This window comes from Panthera tigris, chromosome A2 (genome assembly GCF_018350195.1).
Source record: "Panthera tigris isolate Pti1 chromosome A2, P.tigris_Pti1_mat1.1, whole genome shotgun sequence".
NCBI classification, from domain to species: domain Eukaryota; kingdom Metazoa; phylum Chordata; class Mammalia; order Carnivora; family Felidae; genus Panthera; species Panthera tigris.
In genome coordinates, this window is record NC_056661.1 from 52,608,183 (window position 1) to 52,635,745 (window position 27,563).

Below are 27,563 nucleotides of genomic sequence, written 5' to 3' on the forward strand. Positions count from 1 at the left end.
TGGTGGTGGTTATTGTGTTTTGGTGGGTTTGTCTTGCAGAAGCTTTCTGGTTCTACTTGTTGAATTTTTCTTTTGCCACTTTTGTGCTTTTCGTGTAGTGTCTAAAAAAAATCATTGCCAGGACGCCTAGGTGGCTCAGTTGGTTAAGCGTCTGACTTCAGCTCAGATCATGATCTCACGGTTTGTAGGTTTGAGCCCTGCATCAGGCTCTGTGCTGACAGCTCAGAGCCTGGAGCCTGCTTTGGATTCTGTGTCTCCCTCTCTCTCTCTGCCTGCCTCTCTCTCTCTCTGTCTCTCTGTCTCTCTCTCAAAAATAAATAAAAACATTAAAAAATGTTTAGGGGCGCCTGGGTGGCTCAGTCGGTTGGGCGTCCGACTTCAGCTCGGGTCACGATCTCACGGTCTGTGGGTTCGAGCCCCGCGTCGGGCTCTGGGCTGATGATGGCTCAGGGCCTGGAGCCTGCTTCCGATTCTGTGTCTCCCTCTCTCTCTGCCCCTCCCCCACTCATGCTCTGTCTCTCTCAGTCTCAAAAATAAATAAACATTAAAAAAAAAATTTTTTTTTTAAATGTTTAAAAAATCATTGCCAAGACCAACATCAAGGAGCTTCTTTCCTATGTTTTCTTGCAGGAGTTTTGCAGTGGGAGGTCTTGTGTTTAAGTCTTTAATCCACTTCAAGTTAAGTTTTGTGAGCAGTGTCACATAGGGGTCCAGCTTCATTGTTTTGCATGTGATGATCTAGTTCTCTCAGCACTGTTTGTTGAAGAGACTTCCCTTTCCCCACTAAGTGTTCTTTTTTTTTTTTTATGTTTACTTATTTTTGAGAGAGAGAGAGAGAGAGAGCAAGAGCGAGCGCGCCCAAGCTGGGGAGGGGCAGAGAGAGAGATGAAGGCACAGAATCTGAAGCAGGCGCTATGCTTAGCTGTCAGCACAGAGCCCAATGTGGGGCTCGAACTCATGAGCTGTGAGATCATGACCTGAGCTGAAGTCGGATGCCCAACCAACTGAGCCACCCAGGCACCCCTCTCCACTAAGTGTTGTTGACACCCTCGGCAAAAATCAGTTGACTGTAAAAAATGGGGGTTTATTCCTGGGTTCACAGTTCTATTCTGTTGGTCTAGGTCTCTCTTTTTATGCCAGTACCATACTGGTTTAATTACTATAGATTTGCAATATAATTTGAGGTCAGGAAGCATGGTGTTGGGATACCTGCTGGCTCAGTAGAAGAGCATTCAGCTCTTGACCTCAGGGTCAAGTCCCACATTGGATGTAGAAGTTATTTAAATAAATAAAACTAAAAACAAACAAAACAAACAAACAAACACAGGAAGCTTGATCTTTCCAGCTCTGTTCTTCTTTCTCAGGATTGCTTTGACTGTTTGGGGTCTTTTGTGGTTCCATATACATTTTTGGATTATTTTTTTGAATCCCGTGTTAAGTCCTATTTTGTCTGGCTTCTTTGGGCCAGCATATTGTTGAGATCCATCCCTGTTGTTGTGTCTCAGTAGTTGGTCCCTTTTTACTGCCGAATAGTATCCTATTTTATGAATATATCAAATTGTTCCTTCACTCACTTACTGATGAGTATTTGGATTGTTTCCACTTTGGGACTGTCGTAAATGAAGCTCCAGTGTGTGTTTATGTACAAGTCTTTGTGTGGAAACGTACTCTCATTTCTTTTAAGCGATTTCCTAGGACTGGAATTGCTGGGTTTAAATGGAAGTATAAGTTTGATCTCTTAAGAAACTATCAAACTGGTTTGTAAAGTAGCTGCACCGCTTGCTGTTACCGCCACTAACATCTGAGAGTTCTGGTTGCTCTGCCTCCTGGTCAGAACGTAGGGCCCGGCGGTCTTCCCTTGTCGCTGGGTGGCTGGGTATATGGTGGTAGTTTGTGGTTTTGATGGCAGTCCTCTGGTGACAGTGGATGCCTGCCATCTGTGTGTCTTCTTTTCGTGACGTCTCTTTCAAACCTTTGCCACAGTTTCCATGGGGTTATTTACCTCATTATTGGGTTGCAAGAGTTCTTTATATTTTCCAGACGTAGGTCCTTTTTCCGATACACGCACTGCATATATCTTCCCCATATCTTTGGCTTGCCTTTTCATTTTCTTAATGTCTTTAAGAACGAAAAAGTTCTGATTATTTAACAAAGTCGAGTTTCTTCATTTTTTTATGGTTCATACTTGTAGTATCTTAAGAATTCTTTGCCTGCCCCAGAGTCTCATTAATTTTTTTATGTTCTTTTTTTTTTTTTACAAGTCTTATACTTTGAGCTTTTACATATACTTCCATGTTTCATTTCAAGTTAATTTCTGTATATGGCTTGAAGTAAGCATTGAGGTTTGTTTTTCTCCATATGGATATCTAATTATGCCCACATCATTTGTTGAAAAGACTCTCTTTTCCTTAGTGAATTACTGTGGCACCTTTGTTGAAAGTTGGTCGACCCCATATACATGTGGGTCTATTTCTGCCTCTCTCCTCTTCTCTGTCTTTATTTCAGTGTCTCACCATCTGATTCCTGCAGCTTTATACATAAGGTCAGGGGCCGGTGTCTGTGTCATCCCATGATCTCTGCTGGTGGCGCCCAGAGGCAGCACCCTCAGGGCTCCATGCAAGGATACCAAACATTGTCTTGAATGTCTGCCAGGGACTGAATCAGGGCCCTCTCGTGATATTCCAGGTCACCCGCCTTTGCATTATTTAAAGTTTCAAAATTCTCTCTTACCAAGTGAAGGCTCTATATGTTTATACCCCGTTCTCACCTCACTCTAGAGCTCTCAGCCCTCCCGCTTTTCTCCTTTCCCTTCTCCCTCTCTCCAGTATTGACCCCAGAAGGCCTTTGAGGTAGAGAACAAAGATGCCAAAGTGTCCGCCTTTTTACAGGGGGCACTTTTCAGAAAGTTTTCTAAGGCAGTGAAAAGAAGAACTACATAATGGAAACCATTTTGCAGCCTCCAGCACGGCCATTTATCTCAATAACCATTTCATTTAAAATGTGGGCCAAACATATAAATCATATCTTGAAAGAAAGTATGTTGGTGCCACAGAAATTGCCCTGTATTCTTACCACCTAATTTGAAAAATGTGTTTTGAAGCTGGGAGGAAAGCAAACAAGCCTGGGGCCTGGCTGCCCTTCTCCTACACATCCCCTTCCTTCCCTCTGTCCCCAAAATAAATCCACACTACTCCCCAAAGTAAGTAGAGAAGCTGAAGCACGTAACACACACCCTGTTGTTAGTCCTTCTCTGGGACTGCCGCTGCTATTTTGGAGCCTTCGCCTTTGAATGTCGCTTGGTAATGAGGAGTTGAGAGCCCAAAACCCAGGCTGCTCCCCACGGTCCTTGGACTCGACTGACCCCTCTCAGGCCTCAGTCGCACCCTCGTCCTTAGGCAACAAACACTCGTTAGAGTGCTCAGATACTGGTGCTCATTTAAGGACAGGTCCAGAGGGAGGGTGCTAAATATAGCAGGGTCCCAAGGCCCATTTCCAGACTAATCAAACGGGGAGACACTGGGCAGCCTGTGCTGGGGGCTGGGAATTCCAGGGTCCTAGTCCATGGTCAAAATGGCGGCATCTCCACCCAGGCCCAAGGTTTCTTATTTTGTTTCTCGCCACTTCTTGGGAGGGAGAGCAGAAAGTAACAGCGGGATGCCTCTGCCCCGTGGGCGGCTGGGCACTTCCGTAGCCGGTGTGCTGGCTCGGCTCCAAGGGTCCGCACGGGGTGGCAGCACCCTCACCCCCACCCAGCTCCATACCACATCGTCTTCTGATCCCAAAAGAGGCATGTGAGCGTCAGAGAAAAACCTAAAATAAAGAATAAAATTGGCACCCATGACCCCACCCCTTGGAGGTTATTGTTCAGTTTTGCTTTTTCCTTCTAGGTTTTTTTGTAACCATGGGTGTAAGTGATTGGAGCACAAGGTTTTGTTTTCTCTTTTAACGTATATGTTTCTGACAGTTTTCTTGTATCATTGGAACTTGCTTGAAAACATGTTAATTGCCTGCCCAGTACTCATCCTGTACGTAGGCCAAGCTCTCCCGCTCAGTCTCCCCTGGTGTGATGACAGGGATCCCGGTTTCTCTCTTCTGCCCCAAGGGATGGCTTGAGACTCCTGTCCTCCATGAGACATACCTTCTCCCTCTGCATCCTTCTGTTCTGGCCTCGGAGGCCCACTAAGCCCCTGGTTGGAAGGTGGAAACAATCAGCCCTTCCTCAGGTGGATGGTCACGGAGCCTCCCTGCCACCCACTGGGTATTGTCACCTGAGGTCTGTACCTCACCAGATGGAGGGGAGCCACAACCTTGACCTTATTCTCTCTTTTTCCTCCCGCTGGCCTACTAGCTGCTCTTGGCAGCCTGTTCTCTGCTGCTTTCCTCCTGTGCTTCAAGAGGACCACCTTCCGGGCATCCCTCCCCAGAGCGTCCTGTCCCCTGTCTTGGTGTTTCAGGTGTAAGCTGTGTTTTCTCAGTACCCGGGCCAGCGAACTTCGGAACTGCTGAGTGCCTCCCCAGCACTTCTGAGTGCGGGCCAGGTGTGTTGGCCTGTCTTTTTGTCTGGATCTAGGTTTTGAAATAGGAGGCCACTTTTTCAGACTCCCTCTTGTCATTCGCAGCCCAGAGCATCTCTGCTGGGGGAGCCGTGGGGGAGGATTGGGGACAGAGGCCCCTCGAAGGTAGCGTGCAAGCCGCATGTGTGCACAGGCCCGGGCCGTGCCTCCTCTCTCGATGTGTCTTTGATCAGTTGTGCAGCCAGACAGAGGCATCTTTCCCACCCCACCGCAGGGGGAGAGGCACCCCATCCTGCCGCCAGCATGAAACATTTCCTTTCTCCTTTGTCTTCCCTCACCATTGGCTCACCAGCGTGCTTTGTATAACTCATTATTTGCATCTTACCAGCTGACTTGGCCACAACTTTTTCTTTCTAGTAAAACCTTAACCTTGTTCGGGAACCCCTGGAGCAATGGGTCATAGGGCAGCGCACACTGGGGCCCTGCATTGGCAACAGTGGGGGTGGAAATGGGGAAGGCTGGTGACGTCTCCACCAGAGGACTCTTGTGCCAGAAGTTGCCCCAAGAGTTTTAGCTACCTCCCAGCCTCTTCCCTTCTGCAGCCCTCAGCTGCCTGGTATCTGAGAGGCTGCTGAGTTTGGGGCTGGGTTTTCCACGAGAAGAAGGGCTGGGTCATAATCCCTCTCTCAAATTAGGTGCCCAGGAGAGGCCAGGCTGGAGGAGGTAGTGAATGTTTAGGGCCCAAGGTTGGAAGAGCAAGCAGGCATCTGGAAAAAGGAAGGTACCAGAACAGTCATGTATAAGAAAAATTGCAGAGCCCTGGGGATGGGATGGGGAAGGAATCATTTCATCTCCACTGAAGGAGGGTGAAAAGGGTATGTGGATGGAGTGTGAGCAAGGGACCCTGGGTGCTGGTGACAGACAGGGCACCTAGAAGTCCCCTGCAGGGTGTGGGTGTTCGATCACCAGGGTGGCCCTAGCCATCTCCTCCACACTTCCTGGTGCAGACTCTGCCCTTTCTCTTCTCTCTTGTTCGCCCCTTATGGCCATCACCTGCTTATACCAGCAGGCCTAGCCAGTTCACATCAGCTACCCTTGCCTTAGTAGAAAGGCAGAAGGATCTGGAAGTTTTCAGATCCCATGGTACAGACATGGATGCTGGGGCACACAGGCTGTCCTCTCGCATTCTGGACTTACTGTCACTTCTGAGTTGGCCCTTGTCCCCATGGAGCTCCAGGTGGGAATCTGAGAACTGGGAAGTCAGAACCTGGTCCTTTACCCAGTGGCACCTCAGGTGGCCCTCCCCAGGCCCACACTGCAGGAGTAGACCTGGGCTGGGCATGGTCACAGGATAGCCTGAAAGGCCCACCATCTAGGGAGGCTCCCCTCCTACTACATACAGAGCATCCTGCACTGGGGCCCTTAGAATCTAGAAGCAAGAAATGGCCACCACTGTGCATTGCCTTGGCCTGGTTTGGGACCTGATGGTGGGGCCCAGGAAAGACAATAAGGGTCTCTGTGGTCTGGAGCCTGGGCCTCCCTTGGAAAGTTGGCTCTGCTGCCTGCTTACTCTGTGGGCTCCTTGCCCTACCCACAGCCTTGCCCTACCATCCTTTGGGGTTTGGAGGGCAGGGATTGACTTGTTGGAGTCCCCAGCAACCATCTAGACTGAGGAACACTTATCTTTACTGTTTGATTCTTGGGTATTACGTTCTCATCAAAAGTCCCTCTTTCCTTTCTCCACTGTGATATCATATACAGAGCAGAAGGTTCCAAATCACTGTTCATTCAAAGGCTGTGTATGGGGCCAGACTCTGTGCCAGAGCTGGAGGCACAGCATTGAACTCAGTCTGGGCCCAACCCTCAGGTGGTTCACATTCCCAGAGGGAGTCAGGCAGATGCACAGACTAGGATGTAGTGACAGATTATGGTAGGGGCACCGGAGGAACCAAATGGGCTGTTTGCACCAGAGAATGAAGGAAGGCTGTTTCAGATGGGTGACCAGGGAAGACACCAGCAGCCATACGCAGGCAGGAGCCAGCCAGGCGAGGTGGTCATGGGGAGGATCTTCCATGGCTAAGGGAAGCATGTGTGAGAACCCAGCACAAGGGAGAAGCTCTCAAACTCAGGTGGATGGAAGCATTGAGTGAGGAGTCCTGGGAGGTGAGCTTGTGGAGGTGGACAGGGCTGGGCATGGCGCCTGGTGGCACAGAAACAACTATGGATCGCACTCTCCCTGTGAATGGCACTCAGGGACTGTGGAGACCCAGGGGGAGCGACCAGGGGGCAATGACACCTTAGGACAACAGATCCTGTACTCTGGTGGGCATCCAGAGTCTACAGAGTGACCCCGGAAGTAGCCTGCCTCCCTCCTCAGGCTGTCAGGGTATCTCCCCCGGGGGCTGTGGCAAAGACCTGCAGGATGCCCCTGTGGTGGGGTGGGGCAGGGGTTTTGCCAGACTCTGGCCTGAAGTCTGCCATCTGTTCCTCCCCACTTTTTGCTCCCCCTGCCAGGCCACCTCCTTCCCTCCCTTCCTGTCCATGAACCTGACCTAGGATGTCAGGGACCAAGGGCAGGTCCACCATCTGCTGGGAGCCCTACAATCCCTGTCCTATCTCTGGGTCTCGGCCATGATTGGTTCCCTGTCCTGGGCAGCCCTGCCTGGCTTGGCCCTCCAGTGGCATGTGTCTCTGGCTGGCTGCCCTCCAAAATCTTTTTGGAGCTATCTTCTGGATGCCTGCTGTCCTCCTCCTCCACTGGTCCCCATGGTCCCTCACAGGTACTCTGAAGGAGCTCACAGACAACCAGACCCCCATCCCTCAGATGAAAAGGGGCTTAATGCCCTCCACTGGTTTCCCACAGTTTAGAGAAAGGTACTGACCACCTGGATGGCAAGAAATGAAGGACATCCCTCACCCTTCACCTAGTGCTGTCTACCCAGTGAATGTTCTTTGGTGGGTGATTATACATGAGTGAATGAATGAATGGTTATGTGTGTGATGCATTTGGAAACATGATGGAGGCTTCATTCTTTCCCAAGTGGACAGAACCCTGGCCGGGAAGTCTGTTGGGAAGCCCAGTCTGATGTCCTCATCTGGTCCCCGGCCAATGCCACCACCTAGACCCTGGTCTCTGTCCTTCCCACAGAAAGACACATACCTGTGAGGATCCCAGAGAGGAGGTGTGGGGAGCAGGGCTGCTCAGAGGCCCAGAGAGATCTGGACATTTCCATATTTACATTAAAAAAATAAAGAAACGCCAAAACCGGGTTTCAGAAACTGTAGTGTATTTTAAATGTTTACATTTAACAAATGAACACTGTTAACACACACACACAAATATAATCGTGCCATTCACAGGGTAATTACAGTGTTTATAAAAGAAAAACCTTGGTTCATGGCAGGCTCCAGGCAGTGTGGTCCAGAAGGGGACCCAAGTTTGGAATTGGATGATGGACGGCTTTAAGGAAAATGTGCCTGTCTCATTTGGAGAGAGTGAAAAAGTGAAACATTAGGGCCCTTTGGGCGTGTGCGGTCCAGCTACCCATTCTGTCCGGCCTCTCATGATGAGTCCCGATGTTGGAAGGTCCCCCTGACTCATAGCAGTGGCCCCAGCCCTGCTGTCCTCACGCCTACACTGGCTTGAAGAGCCAGAGCTCCTCCCCCTGCTGCGGGGCCGCCAGGGGACGAGGACAGAGAGGCTCTGTCAGGCCGTGACCACGGGGGCCAGGCCCTTGGCCAGTCAGGAGCAGCCCAGGCCTCAGGGTAGGAGCTGGGGCTCCCCTCCTGACCGGGGGGGGGGGGGGGGGGCAGAAGACAGGTGGGGGGACCCCAGCAGCTGGGACAGTTTGGAGGCTGGCCTGGCCCATCGCGAACCCTGGGTTTCCCCATGGTTCCTGTGGGTGCTGTTGGCCGGGGGGGCCGCTCATTGTGTGTCAGCATGACAGAGGGTCGGTCCAGGAAGCAGGTTCAGAGACTGTCCTTCATCGTTTTTTTTAGAAAGAATTGTGTTTAACAATAAGGAAGTGGTGAGATCAAGTGGAAACAGCCTCCGTTCTCCCCCTTACCAGCTCGGCCTCCTTGACGAGTTACGTCATTTCCTCTGGGTCAGTTGCCTGTTTTGTAAATGGTCGCAGCACTGTACTCGGGCTCCTGAGAAGACTGAGCGCAGGCGTGCGTTTGGCCGGATGGTACTACACCGTCCTGACAGACGACACCTCCACGCGTCAGTTCGTGGCCATCAGTGTTGTTTCCACTTTGGGACTATTACGAATAATGCTGTGAAGGCTCGTGTACAGGTTTTTGTTTGGACATAGGTTTTCCGTTCTCTTGGGTACACACACACCAGTGGAATTGCTGGGCCATCGAACAGCCAGACTGTTGTCCACAGCGGCTGTGCCATGTTCCATTTTCCCTAGCAGCGTCTGGGGATTCCAGTTCCTCCACATCCTCGCCAGCACCTATTATCTGACTTTTCGATGAAAGCCGTCCTCGTGGGTACGACGTGGCATCTCCTTGTGGTTCTGATTTGCATTTTCCTAATGACTAATGACGTTCAAGTATCTTTCATGTTCTTCTGAGCCATTTGTCTTTCTTGGAGAAATGTCTACTCAGCTCCTTTGCCTGTTCATAAATTAGGTTGTCTTTTTGCTACTGAGTTGCAAATGGTCTAGAAACAAGTCCCTTATCAGATCTATGATTTGCACGTATTTTCTCCCATTTCTGTGGGTTGTATTTTCACTTTCCTAAGAATGTCCTTTGAAGCACACATTTTGTAAATTTTGATGAAGTCCAGTGCACCCGTTGTTTTGTCCTGCTTGCTGTGCTTTCAGTTGTTTTTCTTCTTGATTTAATATTTTGAATATAGAAACACTTACCTGATGCTCCAGTGCACAGGTATGCTCATCTCAAAAATGAATAAACGTTAAGAAAAAAATTTTTTTAAAAGTATGCTCAGATCAGCCTCACGTCCATTCCCCCACCATCAGTAGCCATTAAAATGGATTTCCAGTTTATCATTTGTGTTTTTATTTTTTGCAAAAATAAAAGAATATAAAACTGTTCATATTTCCTCTTCCATCTCTTCCCCCATTTGTCTTTCTCTTGCTAAGTAAATCCTGGAAATGGCACCCTACTGTTCGTTGAACTTCCTTGCCGTGTTTCAGGGCCACAGTGGTCCCTGATGGGGGGAGGGGCACGTGCAGCGAATGAAAGGCTCAGCTAACTGGTTCCCCACTGAGGGTCACTTGGGTTGTTTCCAACAACCCATGGGGCAACGAATCATGTCCTTGTGTGTTTGTGGAGGTGTATCTTTAGGACAGACTCCTAACAGTAAGCCCGCTGGGTCAAACTTTGAGACAGGTAGTTCTGTTGGATACTCCACAGGGGCCTTTGCCGTTTGTGTCCCACCAGCATCGAAGGGGAGTGCCGTTTTCCCATAGATTCGCAGAATGTAATGCCAAGCTTTGGGATTTTTCCCCATCGGATAGGTGAGAAAACGTTCTGTCTAGTTTAAAAAAAAAAAAGTCAACTTTATTAAGGTGTATAATTTGTGTACAATAAAATACATCCATTTAAAGTGCATGGTTCGGTGAGTTCTGACAGGCCATCTACTTTCTGTCTCCATAAATTAGTTTGGCCACGTTGAGAATTTTAGATACATGGGTCCATATGGTATATATGGATCTTTTGTGCCAGGCTTATTTGACTCCACATAATGACTCTGAGATACATACACGTCACTTGCGTGCATTTGTAGTTTGTTCCTTTGAGGGTGAGTAGTACCCACTGTATGGATGTACCTCTGTTTGTTTCTCTGTTTGCCTGGCAAGAGTCATCTGGGTTGATTCCAGTTTGTGCCTATTAGGAATAGAGCTGCTGTGAACATACTTGCAGCAGTCTTTTTGTGGACACATGTTCTCGTGCCTTTGGGGTACATAGGAGTGGACTGGCTGCATCGTGTGGATGTTTCACTGTACAAGTCACCAGACCTTGCTCCCAAGTGGTTTTGCCAGTTTCTGCCCCTGCCCGCAGCTGTGCGAGACTTCCTGTTGCTCCACAGCCTGACACAATTTTGTTGTTACCGGCCTAGTTTCATTTTGGCCGTTCTAGAAGGTACAGTGTGGTGCCTCTTTCTGGTTTGCATTTCCCTGAGGACTAAGGATGCTGAGCACCTCTTCAGGTTCTTACTGGCCATTATATTTCCTTCATTGTGAAGTGTCTATTCACATCTTTTGCCCATAAGAAAAAAACAAAACAAACAAAAAAAACAGGTTACCTGTCTACTATTGAGCAGTAGGAGTTCTTTATATATTCTGGTTACAAGTCCTTTTTATATACACTATGGATATTTTTCTTTCTAGTGGAATAAAGATGAGAAGTTTTGATTTTTGTGAAGACTCAATATTCTTTCTGGTTAGCATTTTTTGTATCCTATGAAATTTTAGCATTTCTCTTATTCTGAGCAGTTGAACCCCTTTTCTTATGTTTAAAGGCTCTTTTCCATTTTTTCTGTGACCTGCCAATGTCCTTGGTTTGTTTAAGAAAGAATCAATTTAGGGGCCCCTGGGTGGCCCAGTCAGTTAAGCATCGACTTGGGCTCAGGTCATGATCTTGCGATTCGTGGGTTCGAGCCCTGCCTCAGGTTCTGTGCTGACATCTCAGAGCCTGGAGCCTGCTTCAAATTCTATATGTCCCTCTCTTTCTGCCCTTCCCCCACTCTCGCTCTGTCTCTCTCAAAAATGAATAATAAAAACATTTTTTAAAAAGGGGCGCCTGGGTGGCTCAGTCGGGCCAACTTCAGCTCAGGTCATGATCTCAAGGTTCATGGGTTCGAGGTCCCACATAGAGCTTTGTGCCGAGAGCTCAGAGCCCGGAGCCTGCTTCCGATTCTGTGTCTCCCGCTCTTTCTGCTCCTCCCCCACTCAAGCTCTGTCTCTCTCAAAAATGAATAAACGTTAAAAAAAAAAAAAAAGAAAAGAATAAGTTTATTGGTCTTTCTCATCTTGATTATTTTTATTTTTTTTAAATGTTTTATTTATTTTTGAGACAGGGAGCATGAGCAGGGGAGGGGCAGTGAGAGAGGGAGACACAGAATCTGAAGCAGGCTCCAGGCTCTCAGCTGTCAGTACAGAGCCTGACGTGAGGATTGAACCCACAGACCACAAGATCATGACCCGAGCTGAGGTCAGTCACTTAACCAACCAAGCCACCCAGGCGCCCCTTCTCTTCTTCATTTTTAAGAGCTATTTGTATTTTAGGGAGATTAGCCCTTTATGCAGTGTTTTCTCCCACTTGGTTGTCTTTTCAACTTTGCATAGAATGATTTTTCTATGTATAATTGCACACATGTGTTTTCACATAATCCAGTGTATCTGTTTTATTGCTTAAAGATTTTAAGCTATAGGCTCCCCACTCCCAGGTTATAAAGGAGCTTACCCACATGTACCTCTAGTATTTGTATGATTTTGCTGTTGTACATTTAGACCTGTCCCATTTGGAGTAGATTCTGGTATACAATGAGACATGGAATCAGTTTTATCTTTTTTTTTAAGTTTATATATTTTGAGGTGGGGGCAGGGGGAGAGGCAGAGAGAGACTCCTAAGTAGGCTCCACACCGTCAGTGCAGAATCATGAGATCATGACCTGAGCTGCAACTAAGAGTCAGATGCTTAACCGACTGAGTCACCCAGGCGCCCCAGTTTTATCTTTTTGCAAATGACTGTCTGGTTGTCCCCATATCCTCTATTAAAAAGTCCATCTTTTGGTAGTGATTTGAGATCATATTCCCCAGACCTTTATCATTAAGATACTAAATTTCCATATGTACTTGGACATACTGTTCTGTTGTTTCTGGACTCATTTTGTTCCATTGGCCCATCTGTCTGTTCCCATGGTGATGTAACCTTCTCTAAATTGGAGACTTTATGACATGTTTGAACATACAGAACCTCCTCGTTGCTTGTCTTTGCCAAGGTTTTCCTAGATACTCTTGCTTATTTGTTTTTCCTCATAAACCTTAGAACCAGCTTGTCTAGCTCCAGAAAAGATACTTGTTGATTTTTTAAAATTGAAAGTGTGGTAAATCTCTCTATGAACTTGGGTGAAGTTGACATGTTTATTGCTGTTGAATCGCCCTGTGCACAAACAAGGAACATTTCCCCCATTCGTTTCAGTTTCCTTTCCATAAGACTCTCGGGAGGACCCCTGCAGGACTGTGTGGGAGGGCTTTCTCCATGTGGATGTCAGACATTTCGTGTAGGTTCATTCCGAGTTGGATCCCTTGCATCGCTTATAATGGGCTCTTCTCTCTCACTCTTTGCCAACTGGATACTGTTTGCATATATGGAGGCTAGAATTTGTTGTTGGTAATTTTATACCTTGCTCTCTTACTGAACACTTTATTGTCTTTATTCATATTAGCTTTTATTTTCTTGGGTTTTCTAGGTGTACTTGAATATCATCTGCAAAAAGGAGATCATTTATCTCTTCCTTAGAGTATGTGTATTTTTATTTTTTTATGTTTATTTTGAGACAGAGAGAGAGCATGAACAGGGGAGGGGCAGAGAGAGACATGGAGAGAGAGAATCCCAAGCTCCGTGCTGACAGCGCAGAGCCCAACACGGGGCTCGAACCCACAAACCATATCGTGACCTGAGCTGAAATCAAGAGTCGGGAGCTTAACCGACTGAGCCACCCAGGCGCCCCTGAATGTTGTTAAAGCTTTGCATTATATATTGCCAGATCTCTTCTGTTAAAAAATATGGTACCAATTTATATTCCTTCTGGAAGTGTTTTGCCACTCCCTTGCCAGCACTGAGTATCAACACATTTTAAATCTTTGCCAGTTTAATACAACCTTCATTCATCCTGAAGAGGACATCCACAGGGCCCCCTTCTATGCCAGGTGTGTGAGGGAGGCTGAGGACACAGCGGGGAGCAGACTGATCCCGGCGCCCCCACTCTCGAGTCCTTATTCTAGAGTGAGAGGACGCTGTCGTTTGTTTTTTCCTCCCCAGCTTTACCGAGCAGTGACTGACACAAATTGTATAAATTTAGGTTTTACAAAGTGGTGATTTCATATACATTATGAAATGATTGCCACTATTAAGTTAACTACTGTAGCCATCACCTCACATGGTTATTGTGGGGTGTGTGTGTGTGTGTGTGTGTGGAGAACACTTAAGATCTATTCCCTCGGCCAGTTTCAAGTAGATAGTATTTTTCGCTGTAGTTGCCGTGCTCTGTATGCGGGACCTCCAGAACCTACTCCTCTTATAACGCAAAGTTTGTACCCTTTGCCCCACATCTCATTTCCCCCCAGCCCCTGGCAACCAACCTTCTGCTCTCTGGTTCTCTGAGTTCAGCTTTTTTAGATTCCACCCAGAAGTGAGATCGTAATGGGTTGTGGAGCCTTAAGTTTCTAGAAGCTTACAGTTAAGCTTTCCTGAGCCCAGAGGATGGGAAAAGGACTGGCTACCCTAGTGGAGAAACCCTCTTCAGGCCCAGGGAACTCCTAGAAAATCCCCCAGCAGTTATGTAAAACCCATTACCCCCCGCCCCCCCTCTGGAGAGTCCTGGCATCATAAGCCCTCTGGACGCCTCACTTGATGCCCTGCACCACCTGGGGGCTCCAGGAGCCAGGGCCAGAGCCTGCACCTCTCCTGCTCCTCCCCCACCACTGTGCAAAGGCAGGGCTGGGTGCTGAGGACCCTTCCCCATAGCTGAGATGCAACCAAACGGGTGATAAAGTGGATGGAGGCTCCCTGGAGCTCCTGCTTTCCCGTAAAGCCCTACCCTGGGCCTGGCCCCCCAGTGTCCTATGAGAAACCCCATCTATTCACAGAGGGCACTGCCTGTTGACACAGACCTCCCAGGCCCTGGTTGGCATCTCTCCCACCTCTGGCAGGCTACAGCCCACAGGCCATGGCCCCTTCCTCTGTGCGGCCTGCCCTGGGCAGCCCCGGTTGTTCACATACTTCTTCCCACACACCTGTGCTCCCAGCTCCACACCTTGCTGTCTGTGTAATCCAGGGCAAGCCGTCTTACCTCCCTGAATGTCTTTTCATCCACACCTCCCAGGCTATTGTGAGGAGTGGAGGAGGGAGTATTTGCACCAGGTCTATGCAGCTGTAGCACAGGAAGGGGCTCCACAAACATGTTTATTGAATGACTGAGTGAAAAGAATGGATGAACCTCACCAGTGAACCCTCTGGTGGCTGGTTTCCCAGTCAGGGGGTCTGAACCAGAGGATTATCACAAACGTGGGCTCCTGAGTGCACCCTTGGTTCGAGATGCAGCCACCCCCGGCCCCCACCACCACCAAATCCCATCGAGGGCCCAGGCCCCAGAGTCTATTTCAAGTCGTGCTGTGGATCTGCTGGGTGGGGAGCTAGACCCAGAGAAAGGCAGGGCCTGCCTGGCCTCATTCAGGTGGCCGGACCCCAGACCGAGCTCCTCCCCACCCGTCCCTGCCGGCATCCGGATCTTGGCTTGCGCATCCCATCTTGGTATCTCAGGACAGTAGGGTGTATGTAGAAAGGGGGATGGGTGTGAGAGGCACAGCCACCACCAGTGCTCGGCCCAGGCAACTGGGACCTCAGGATAAAGGAAATTTCCTTCTCTCTGTATTTATTTTCCACATCCTTGACTTTGAAAGCCAAGCTGGTGTTGATATTTACCTTGGCCGGGCCTCCCCATCTCCCTGGGCCAGCCTCGTGTAAACATGATGTTCCTTCTCAGCTCTGCTAGGGTTGAGGTGGCCTTTTGCAACCAATTCTAGGAATTTTGAAAGTCTGGAGGCATAAGTTCAGGGACCAGCCCCCCCAGCGATCCCAGGGTGTGAGGAGCCCTGGGGGGGGCCTCCGTGCTGGCCTCGGGCTCCCTCCCAGGGATTCCTGCAGATAGCTGCAGCAAAAGAGCCAGACCTCTGGGGGACAGCTAGACGGGCCTCCAGGCCTGCTCCTTCGTCTCACAGCAGCACGGCTGAGGAAGCCCCGCTGTCCCCATGAAGGTTGGCCCCAGAAGTTTGGGGCTCACCAGAGACACACAAGGAGGGACAGAGAGAGGATCTGGCTGTCTCCCCTGGGGCTGGTGGGCAGAGAGCTTACTCACAAGGGACAGACAGCTCTTCGGTGCTTGTCCACGTGTGCCATCTGTAGTGCATTTGGCACCTGGACCGCAGCTGACATGCTGCCCAAGAGTGGGAACCTGCCACGGTGGGAAGTGTGCGCGCAGGCAGGCTGGGCCCCCTCAGAGCAAGCGCACAAGCCAGAGATCCTGCGCTCAGTGAGGGCAGACAGTGCGCAGCGAGGTGGTTGGAGAGGATGATTTGGGATGGTGGTCGGTGCTGCAGAAACGAGGCAGCGGGGCCGGTCGGGGCAGGGATGGCTGCTGTGCGGTGGATGGTGGAGGTGAGGGGTGTTCACGCTCCCCGTTCAAATCTCAGCACCCCCGCCCCCAGGCTAGCCACTGGTTCACTCACTCAGCAGTGAGGCCTCAGGTAAATGACCTCCCTTCTCTGGGATTTGCTCTCATTATACAAGAAATAGGGTGTCTGTCCTTAGTGCCAAGGGTGTCTTGAGGCGTGCAGTGAGTCATCTGCAGGTGGGAGCCATCATTCTTGTCATCACCCAGCGCAGGTTTGAGCCCACATCAGCGGGCACCACCGGCCGGCTGAACACTGAACGTCTCCCCTTCTCTACACAGATCTGGGACATGAGCGACGATGAGACGGTCTGATGCGGCCCACCCTCGTGTGGCTGGCTTCTCCCTGGCTGCCTGTGGAGGACTTCTCTGTTGCCCGAATGCGACTGCCACCTCCAGGATAGGTGACTGTGGGCCCTGCGCCCCTCCCATCTTTCTGGTCCCCTCCTCTGCATACCTTGAGGACCAGGGCCCCCTCTCCACTGCCCAGGAGCTTCTGGGGTTCTCCATTTCTCCTGATTCATGATCCCGCCAGTTCTGAGCTAAATAATAACCTTGGCTTTGGCATTGCCACTGATCTTGGACTTGGTTCCCTCCACGAGTTCTTTTTTCTTCTTCTTCTTCTTCTGGTCAAGTGTTTGATAGTGAAAACTCCCAGGATCCTTCCTACCTTGGCCCCGGCTGGGGCAGCAATGAGGACAGGGAAGAAGTCAGCCCTACACACAGCCAATGGGGAAATGAGAAACCAGCTCCTTCCGGCAGCCACTGTGGGGGCAGCACCAGGGTCCCTGGGCCACGATGCAAACCCCAGAGAGGGGCCTGTGGGCACCAGCGAGGGCTGATGTGCCTGTGAGCTCTGTCAGCCTGGTCTGCTGGAGAGGGAGGGCAGGAGAGCTGACCTCCATGTGGAACAGAAGGGCCCACACTCGTCCCAGTGAACCCAGAACTCCAGTATGGACAGACAGCGACCCAGACGGCTCCTCCGCCGCTTGGCCTGTCCTCATGTGTGGGCAGAGCATCTGTCCGTCCCTGCTCAGGGGAAGAAAGAAGTTGCCACTGCTGCCTGGGCAGGTGCCCCTCCTGCCCCGGAGAGGAGGCCTTGGCACCCAAGCCCGCTCTCCTGCAGCCAAGTGAATGGGACGCCTGCCCCACCCAGGGGTGCCCTCTACTGTATCAGGCCCAGGACCCAGGCTAGAGTGGAGTCTGAGGCTGGCTCTTACAAGAGTGGGGATTCTGCAGGCCAGGTGGTCAGCGGTGTTCCAGCCTGTGTGGGATCTGTTGGTGCAGGGCCACTGAGCCCTCCCCGGGGCCCGCGGGTCACACACACAGCCTGTGGTTTAAGAGCACTTTATTATTGTTCTTAAGGCTACTTTTAAGTACAAAAAAAAAGATGGCCTGCCAAACCTTTTTTTTCTTCTTCCAGGAAAACAGGCCACAGAGAATGGTATATTACAGATTTACAAACATGGAGAGAACGGTCAGAACTCACTGCAACGGCGTGGCTCTGTGAAGAACTCACTGTGCTCCTCCCGAGGCCAGGGAGTGTGTCCTTTCCCAGTGAAATGTTTGGTTTTCTGCTTCCCCACTTGCCGGTGCCCCTCCAGGGTACCACCTATCCCAGATAGGCCAGCGCCCCGGGGCCGTTCCTCCCAAAGCAACGGCCTCGCTTGGGGACAGACTAGATGGCTGTCCCAGGAGCCTGCTCTTCACAGAGCCCACCGGCAGTGGGGTTGTTTTCCTGTGAACGCTCAGTAGCCTGTAGCAATAACAAACTAGTGGCTATTAAGGCAGATGCAGTGTTCTCATAGAATAACTGTGTTCCTGCACTTTTACAGACAAATCTACGACAAAAAAAAAAAAAAAGATCAACTTTTTTTTCCAAACCAAAAAAAAAAATGATTACAATAGGAAAGGGGAAAATTAAATAGCTACATATCATTAACAAATTAATTGTTCTTCAAAAAATACCTACAAATTTCTCTGTACATTCTTTACGCACAGCGTAATGATGGTCTTAAAGTTACCTATATAAAAAAAGTGTTCTCACTGATTTCTTCCTACAGAAAATATAGGGGCCTGAATGCGAAAGCCTGGAAGCCCAGTTAAGTGGGAGTGAAATGTGTGCAGGGGCAAGAGGAGAAGGGCTTTTCTTTCGCCTTTTGAAAGACCTGCGGCCACCCTGTGACCACAGCAAGAGCCAATCCGCTGACCTTTATTTCCCAGTGACCATTTTCAAAATTAACCAGCTAACTTGTATTTTTCTTACACTGAAAACCAGCCTGGAGGGCTCCCGAGAGTCCACGGTGCCTCACGGTGGGGAGGCAGTCACGCCTATGTCACCAGGGCAGGTGTCTTAAGCCCTCTGGTGGGTGAGGCTGGAATGTCGCACGGTGGAGGGGTGGGGAGAATAGAAATGTACGTTTAACACAAAAAAGAGGAGCAGCTGTTGAACATCCACAGCTGTGTCCGTCATGCTTTCTTCTTTGCCTAATTTCTAGTTAGTAGCTATTACTATAGCAAACAATAATAAATGCAGTAATAACTGTATAAAGTCAGAGGAATGTATACTGCCTTGGCCCCAGCGTACGAGGAAGCACACAAAATACCATATCACAGATTGTCAGTAATCTGCTGTTCAGCCAAAAGGGTTGAAAGGGAACGGTTTCTGCATGGAGGGAAGTTGGAAGACACAAATCCCAACTCCCCTGGGCACTAGTAATAAGCAGACAGGGATGCAAAAAATAAATGTCAGCCGGCAGCAAAAACTCCAGCATCCTGCACCGCGGCTGACCAACGACTCGACTGCCCATCTCCAGGGCCGGGCGGCCCCGCGCTGCTCAGGAGTAGTGTGACGACCAAACACAAATCTCAGAGTACAACTGTACCAGCAGTAAGTATATCTAGGACTGTAACTGACAAAAATAAACTAATTCTGAAAAGAAGCTAGTAAGTATTAAGGTTCTTGTTTACTATCTATACAATTAATAGAAACCAGCTATTTTTCTCCATTAAAACATGCATCACGTTGAAAGCACTATAGAATCGTCCAACCTCAGCTCTAGTCTAACAAACTGCAGTGTTTAGGAAAGGTAAAAATGCCCGTGATTGGTAGAGTCTGCAGTCCAGTTGCGAGCACCTGAAATCTAGAGAGAAAGACCTATAACCTGTATGAGACTTCCCCTTCCAAAGCTGTTTTGTCTAAATTAAAACAAAACAAAACAAAACAAAAAAAAAAAAACAACAAAAACACAAATGGTCAGAAATGTCATCCTTAAACCCTTTGTTTTTCAGCAGTTTGCCCTCAGAGTACTAGCATCTCACATAAAGTTGTCAGGCAGGCAACTTTAGCCCTCCTCCAATAGTGCAAATCAGACGCGACAGTTCTCTGTTCTCTTCAAGTAGACGTGCGCGCGCGCACGCACGCACGGGCCGGACCAAACACGCAATGGAAGCTAAGCCACACACACCCTGGTCTCGAGAAGCAAATAAAAAGCACAAAGCATTTGAGTCACCAACATCATGGCCTGTGACTGAGAAAGCGTGCGCCGTGGAGTCCTGGCCCCCGTCAGGGCAGCAGACCTGCATCAGAGGTCTCTTTGGTAACTGAGGCAGGAAGGTAGGACGCTACATCGGATGCTCCACGTGCAGCTCCTGCTCTCGTGTCGGAGGGCCCCCAGGTACGAATACCAAGCAAGTACAAAACAGAACAAAAATCCCAACGACATGGTTTTTGCGAATAAACCATCCCTTCCCTACCCTTCCCCCTACCCCACCCCCCACGAATTTTTTTTTTTTTTCTGTGTTTTAAGCACTGACTGTTCAAAGCTCAGGCAAACCATGCAGATTGACATCTTGTTCAAGGGTGGTGCTCCCTTCACGAGACCACGGAGGGAGAGTGACTGTGGCTGACCATGTGCGCCGAGGGGCTGGAGGGCTGGCCCCTGCGCGAGGCTGACTCGGGGCTGCTGGATGCGCCATCCTTGGCCGCCTTGATCTGAAGCCACGTATCACCCAGGGCTTTGGCAAAGTGGTCGTCCACGGAGCCCGTGATGGACACCGAGTTGGGCGCCGGCTCGGGCTCCTTGTAGTTCTTGCCCAGGCTCCTGCGGAAGTGCTCCTCCACCACGGGGTCACAGGTGGTGGTGGCTGTTGGGGGGTAGGACAGCAGTTGGTCAGGGCTCTGGGGACAGAGGGCCCGTCTCCACCCGCCCTAGCTGGGCATTTGGGCAGGTCGCTTCTCTGAACACAGCAACGTGCCACCCTGGACTAGGTGTGAGTTCAGAGAGAGAGTGCGTGGTCTTAAGTAATTGTAGATCTTGTCCCACTACAGCGGGATCCTGGAGGTTTCTTCCCTCTGTCCCACTCAAGCCAGACACAATGCTGGGTGCCTGTGGGCTCAAAAACAACCCACACTTTTTCCGACCTCTATAAAACAAGCTCCAGGGGCTAGTTGTTCCGTCCACGGCACGATGCCGAACTGCAAACACTGCACTTGAATCCTACCCAACGAGGAAGCCCGAGCCCCCGCCCGGCTGCCTCCCGCCCCACACACAGGGTGACTTACAGCTCGGGGCCCTCCGGTAGCTGGCTGGCCCGGCCGCCACGCAGCCGCTGTGCGCGATGGGGCAGTGCGAGAGGTTACAGTTGCGGGTGCTGGCCGAGGCGCACGTGATCACCGAAGGCCGATTCTGGAGAGAAGAGGAGGCTGGGGTCAGCTGCGGCTTCGGCAGGCAGACAGGGAGTGGCGTCGCTTGCTCGCCCCAGCCGGGACCCCAGTCTTTCCACACGCGGCGCAGCTTCGAGGGAAGACGCGTCTCCGTGTCCCTCCGCCACCGTGGACAGGCACCCATCCTGCCTGCAGGGAACGCGGCTCCTCCGCGCAAGGCCCTTGTCAGCACCCTCCCCTCCTCTGCCGTGAGCGTGTCCCGCAGCCCTTCCTGATGAGAGACAAAGTGAAGCCCAGCCTGTCTGCTGCCTCTGACTTCAAAACTGAAGAGAACCTGCTAAACCACAGCAAATTCAGTGAGCGGGGCCTCGGTGGGTATGTGAGAAGCCTTCACAGCCCCTCCAGTCAAGTCCCCAGAGCAGCCCAGTCCCTGCCTCTCTCACGGTGTGCCCTGTACCCCTCCGGGTGCTCTAAGCCATCCCAGGACCCTTCCGACATACTCCCGGTTTCTGCTTAAGCTAGAGACAGCTCCAGTCGGTTTCTACTATGACCACACAAATCATGACGGAGGCAGAAATACAGGATGTATCCCACCCCTCACCCCCTCTGCTCTGCCGACACTCTCCCCTGCCCCAAGAACATCAATACTGTCTGCCTGGTAAACTCTGCTCATCCTTTAAAACCTCATTCACCTATCCTCTCTGTGAAGACTTTTATGGCCACCTGCACGTTCAGCAAGTCAATCACCCCTTGTAAGTGCACCCAGAAGACACCGGCACCTGGCTCCTCTAGCCCAGGCACACTTGAGAGCAAGGACCAGGAAGCGTTTCCAGATCCCCAGACCTTGGCCTGGTATCCAGGACAGAGAAGGTCTGTGAATCAAATAGCCGCCTAAGGTTCCAGCCAGGAAAGACCTCTCCTGACAGTGCAGAAGACAAGATGGAGAAGGATGTGCCCTGAGTTGCAAGACAACTGGAAGACAGCTGGTTGAAGGGCCGCCCAGAGGGCCCAGGGGGGAGGGCAATGTCAGTGTGAGGGGGATCAGGGCTCGTCCACCCCTGGCCTTCCCTTTAAATATTTCAACCAGTAGCCAGGATAAAGATACGAAAAGCTTGCACAGCAAACCTTCCCATGATGGGAAATGAACAGGAGTGAAAAACACGTTCTGTGATAAAGATCTGGACCTACAAGGATGAGCCAGGACGTGCTTGGATCTAACATGAAATTACTCACATCCAAGATGGGGGAAGATGTGGCTTAGCAGCAGCACGTTAAGGAAAAGTAGGGAGTTTCATTTATTAGCTCAACACATCAGCAATGGGGATGGAGTGAGTGCAACCCATCCCGGTATGGGCAAAAATGGCGCCACGAGAACAAGGCTCAGAGGCCAAGTAGACCTGCGGTGAATGCCAGCCCTCCACTCATCAGGCAGTAGCCGCACCCCTCTAGCCTCCATTTCTCCACGTGTGAGAAAGAAGAGGAGCAGCTGCAAAGGGGTTGGAGGACCACCTGAGGTGAGGGGTTGGGGGCCAAGCCCGTGGTGACAGGGGAGTCCTGCCCTTCAGGGGCTGGTCATGCTGCCCATGGAGGACAGCTTGCAGCTTGAAGCCTACCTTCCGAAGGGTCTTTTTAATGCTGAGCCCATGTTCTCCCCACCTCCTGACCTCCATCCACGAGGCAGGGCTAAGATAGCCGTGGCCAAAGTGACCTTGCCCTGTAGGCCAAGCTGGAAATCTGACCCAGGCACGGGGCCAGCTACTAAGCGAGGCTCAGTAGGAGACTGAGATTGGTGTCAGGAGCCATGGGATGGCTGTGCCAACCTGGCTAGGTGGGTGAGCAGCAGAGATCCGGGCTGGTGCAGAGCCAGGGGAGGGAGAGCCTGGCTTCCTCACCAGCTCTCCCAGGCAAGGGCCGGCCCTTCCTTCCTGGTAACTGCTGTACCCATGACCCTGGGCTCCAGGAGACGGCCCGGGGTCCTCCCAATAAAACTCCCTTCCTTTTGTGCTTACGTCAGCTCAGGCTGGTTTTTGTTCCTTGGAACTGGAGTCCTGGCTGACGCAATGTCGCAAAGTGGGGACATGTTTTGGGGAGGTGGTCACAGAAGGCAAAGAAATGTAAAGCGTCCTAGAATGAATTTAGAGAAGCTTGGAATAAAGCTAGAAGAATAAAGTCAACGTGCGGCCTTTATTTCAGCCACTCCCGGACAGAATATGGCCGCCTAGCAGGGGCCAGCAACACAGAACCACCGATGAACAAGGGGATGCTGTGAAGACATTCTAACTTCACTCCTGGCAGCAGGTCATCTCTAGGGCACCTCCCGAGATGGAGGGAACACGGTGGCTGTGCACATGGACAACAGGGGGCAGTCTCATCTCCTCCCCCCCTTCCCCCCAACCCACCTGGCAGAGGGCTCCCAGTACAGGCCACACCACCACCCTCCTGTTCCGAGCTCAGGCCCATCTCCCTGACTCTGGCCGAATGCATGCTATGCTTCAGTGCCACACACCCACCTGGAACAGACTGTGAGCTCATGGGATGCAAACTCCTCCCCCAACACCCTAGTTTTCCAGATAGAGAAACCAAAGGCCCGAAATGAGTAACCTGCTGGAGCCTCCACAGCAAACCAGCAGCAGGGCCAGGCTGAGAATGTGTCACTCACACTCCACTCACTCCTCTCCCCACCCACATTGGCTGCATGTGGAACCGACGCTGCCCTGGAGAAAGACCGACCACGTGAGAACCATCCCGATGGACACTATCCCCCAGGTTAGTATTTAACCTTAGCCTGCATCTCCCCATTTGCTGTCAAAGCCACTCTCGCGGTCTCTTCTGGAGCTTCCTTTAGGACACACGATCCCCTCAGAGCCGCCATCACAAGAACACGAAGTGGGGTGACATTTTCTGCAGCCTCCCCAGACATGCCTCTCTGGGAACTTTCCTTTTCTGGTTCCCGGAGATGTGAGTCACATTTTCCACCCAACAGAGGAAGGCTTCCCCTGGCTGCCCTGCACCGCCTGTCCTGCCTGCCCACCGCACACAGCTGTGCCGCTGCTCCAGGAAGCCCCCACCCAGTCCTCTCCCTTGCTCAGAGCTGCAGGACGGCAAACTCACTTCCCCACAGGAGCCACCCTGACCGCTCACAAATAAAACAGAACCCCAGCAAACAGCCTCTGAGCTGACCATGTTGCTCACCTCTGTGTGGTCAGCAGAGTACCCGGCACAGAACTCGGTAATGTCTGAGCAGTAGCTCAGGTTCTAGTGACCGGCCACACCACACCACACTGACAAAGGAGGGAGCTCATTGAGCGGTTACCCCATGAATGAAACACACATGAATGATAACCTTTGCTTCATCACCACCCCCAACGTTAAATGAAAGCTTAGGGGTGTGGCCACCACGTCGGGGAAGCCAAAGGCTTCCCAGGAAAGCTGTCAGCCTGCCCCACAGCCATGGCTTTGTTCTCCATCCAGGGATCCCCTAAGAACTCAGGTGGGAATTCAAGGTTCTCAGTCCTAGAAAGCCTGCTCCACAGCCGCACAGCACATCGGACAGGCCAGGGACCTTCCTGCTGGGGGGCGGGGGGCAGCCAGGCACGTTTTACCGTAGGGTCAGGGAGACCACGGTAAAAGAGCCAAGTCACTGTGTCCAGCAGCATACTTCTCACACAGCAAATGTGACCCAAACCAACCAGAAGACCCTCAAAGTCATGGAAACCCATGATCCAAGAAACACTAAAGCTTCAGAGACAGCTGTTCTGGGCAGACATGGCTCCAGGGGCTCCAGGGAGCTTCTTCCTCCAAGCCACCATGGGCTTAGAGACTCATCTTCCCAGTGGAATCCCACCCCCACCTTGCCAAGGGACTCCCCACGGCAGTGGCTGCAGCCAGAGGGCTGAATTCCCTGTTCCTAGAATCAAATTCTCTGATGCCTAAAACACCTCTACTGTGGGCTCTGAGTGCAATCCTCTTTGCACGCACCCACTCCCCTGACTAGACTGCAGGCTCCTTCCGGGTTGGAAACATATTCCACTCATGTGTCTCTGTACCTCCAGAGCTTTGCCGAGTGCCCGAGGCACAGGCAGTACTAGTAAGTGTGCAGTAAGTGGCTGTCTACAGATACGTTAATATAGTTATTTGATAACCAGTCTCCTCTACACTAAAACCGTGAGTGCCCTTATCTTGCCTGCCCAGCTTCTAGCATCCTCGGACATGGTAGGTATCTACCCCGTTCTGTTACATGAATGAACGAAACAAACGGGATGCAGATGTCTGGCTCCCCCGTGGGAAATGCAACTGTTCGTCGGCCTTACTGGATTCACAGGCACTGGCACGACTTCATCCGATGCCAAGGCCCTGCCGACAGCAGTTACTACAGACTAGATCAGAGACTGGCGCCAGGCGTGCTGGGCCAGCTGTGTCAGGAGGGGTGGCCGGAAGCCCAGCGACAGGCACTTCGGTGGGGGGCTGCAGGAAAGCAGAGGGGAGCCCAGAAGCAGAGCCCGGGGCCTCCAGCTGCACGCAGCATCTCCTCAGGACCCGGCACCTTCCTCCACTCACTGCCAGTCGATCTTAAACAAACACTGACAGCGGGACCTATTAGGTCACAAGGCCCTAGCGGTTCAGAGAGAAACACCATGGGCTCATGCAGGGATTCCAAACCTCAATGCCAATGCTTCCTTTCGTATTTCCCCAGGAGCCCCATTTTTGAAATATTGGGTTTTTAATCAAGCGAACTGTGTTTATTAAGTAATAATTTAATTTCCTTATTTTCCTTTAATAAAAAACATTCCTATCTGCCAATCACAGATTTCTCACCGGCATGAGCTAATAACCCCTCTGACCACTGACTTTATAGAATTCCAACCCAAAGCAAAGCAACCTGACATTTAACTTCGTCACAGTGTGACCTTGTAACAGGCCGCCACCTCCCTCCGGGTCCTCTGCCCCGTGGTCTCCACCAGGGCGGCGGTCCCCACACCCCTGGACCAACGACCAGCCGCCAACCTGAGCCCTCCTGGACAAAGGCATACCTGCTGCCGCTCCGCAGGGGTCAGCGTGGGCGCGATGCCAGCCGGCCTGCTGGCGTCCATGCTGTTCTTGGTCAGCGCCAGGGGCTGCTCCATGCTGAGGCTGGGGAGGGATGTGTACAGGTGGTTGCCGTGAAGGCTCATGGTGGGGGCCACGGCACGCTCGATGGGGCTGCGGCTGCGCTCCCGGGGGTCTTTTCGGCAGTCTCCGTTGGCAGTCTTGTTCCTGAAAAAGAGGAATGAGCGCTCGGATGGAAACCCTGGCATGCTCTGAATGGCGAAGGGGAGACCGGCCTTGCACCGGGCGCCTCATGCTGATTATTTAATTCCTCACTGCACTAGGGAGAAATATCTCATCACCATCGTCATCTCCATTTGCCGAGGCTCAGGCCAAAGAGCTCCAGTAAGGCGAGGAACCCCAGTGCTCACACAGGTCGGTGTGACGCCAGAGCCCCAGGGTCTGAGGTCGGCCGTGTGGGGCCGTCCAAGCGAAGATGCCACCCCTCGGCTCAGCACCCTGCCCCTGAGCGGGGATGTGCTTGCAGAGCCCTTCCATAATAAACTCCGCTTGCTCGGAGCCTGGAGAACTTGCCTGCATGCTCCAGGCCGGCTTGGTTTGACAAGGATCTGCCACTCGGCATAATCCAAAGTCACCAGATGCCTCCAACGTGGAGGATCGTGTTCTAAGCCTCCACAGCAGCATTAGCTCTCTGGATCTTCCCCACAGCACGAAGGAGGTGCCTCAACGACTTTCTTTCCACGTGACAGAACTGAGACTCAGGGCTGTGGTGCCACACTGGCTGAGAACTGGTGCCGTCTGCCCCGGCTCCGAGCGTGCAGCTCTACCATCCAGAACATACCGACCACAGCAGTCCACTTGAGGGAAGTCCCTCAACGGACACTCCCGAAGCCCTCAGCTGTGTGGAACATGGGTGGGGCTATAAACACCACCCCCACCTGCAACCTGAGTGACCCAGTCCAAAGGCAGCATCCTATATTGCATCTGTTAGAGAATGCTACATACAGCGTGGGTGACTGGCAAGGCACAGCCGATAAAAGACCAGGAACACCATTGTGGGCTCAGCCCAGGTCCCTCCTCCCCTGTTTATTCCTGGGGTTCTTTCTGCCTTGGGTCTCAGCCCCCACAGTCCACCATGTTCTTTACTGCCAGGACAATCTTTTTTTTTTTTTTTTTTTTTTGTAACAAATGAGAAGTCTTTTAACTAGAAATGTGGTGGGTAATTTCAATGACTTTTCTTTAAGGGATGCAAATTATTCTCAGAGTCCACAGCCACCATCCGCCTCAGGGGGCAGCCTGTTTCACGCAGAGAAGCTTGGGCTCGTGCACTGAGAAACCCAGAGAAATCAACAGTCACAGCCCGCCTCTCCGCCTGAATCAGATGAAAGGTAAGCTAGTATTTTATGCACCCAGGCATGCCTTCTCCCACTGCAGACTCACAGGCAGTTGTAGGAAATGAACACACGGCGATCCCATATACCCTTTGCCCTGCTTCCCCCAATGGTGACGTAGGATGGCACCACACCCAGGCTACCCACACTCAATCTGCCCGCCTGATGCAGGTGTCCGCTTTACTTGTTTTCATCCCAGCGTGAGCTCTGTATAACGCAGATCCGACCACATCATGCCCTTAGTTACAATTTTCAGCAGCTTGGCACCGCCTTCTCGCCGGAGTCCCAAAGGCCGACCACCTTCCCATCCTCACACCCCCAAGCGTTGTGCTCTGCAGTTCCGACAGTCTACTTGCCATTCTTCAGGTAAGATGTGCCAGTGCCACTTTCTGTGGCTAACGGTATATGTGTGTGGCCGCCCCCCACCCCCCCCACACACACACAGCACTCACTGCTAACCATGCCTGCAGCTTTAGGAGCTGTGCTCTGGATACCCAAGGGCCCAAGCAAACCTTTAATAA

At 51.4% G+C, this 27,563-nt stretch overlaps 2 protein-coding genes across 5 annotated transcripts in view; one reads left to right on the forward strand and one right to left on the reverse strand.

Annotated features, from left to right (window-relative positions):
- Positions 1 to 17,853, forward strand: part of ATG7 (autophagy related 7) — a 250,881-nt gene extending 233,028 nt beyond the window's left edge. Inside the window, exon 19 of the mRNA XM_007075457.3 lies at positions 16,222 to 17,853. Within this exon, the coding sequence (XP_007075519.1) occupies positions 16,222 to 16,254 (33 nt within the window). The 3' untranslated portion in view covers positions 16,255 to 17,853. The remainder of the gene's footprint in view (positions 1 to 16,221) is intronic.
- The window catches only part of VGLL4 (vestigial like family member 4), a 166,795-nt gene continuing 156,502 nt past the window's right edge, over positions 17,271 to 27,563 (reverse strand). For all 4 annotated transcript variants that reach the window (XM_007075451.3, XM_007075452.3, XM_007075450.3 and 1 more), the window contains 3 exons: positions 25,636 to 25,858; positions 20,504 to 20,627; positions 17,271 to 20,085 (listed from right to left, as the gene is read on the reverse strand). In XM_007075451.3, the coding sequence (XP_007075513.1) occupies positions 19,814 to 20,085; positions 20,504 to 20,627; positions 25,636 to 25,858 (619 nt within the window). In that variant the 3' untranslated portion in view covers positions 17,271 to 19,813. The remainder of the gene's footprint in view (positions 20,086 to 20,503; positions 20,628 to 25,635; positions 25,859 to 27,563) is intronic.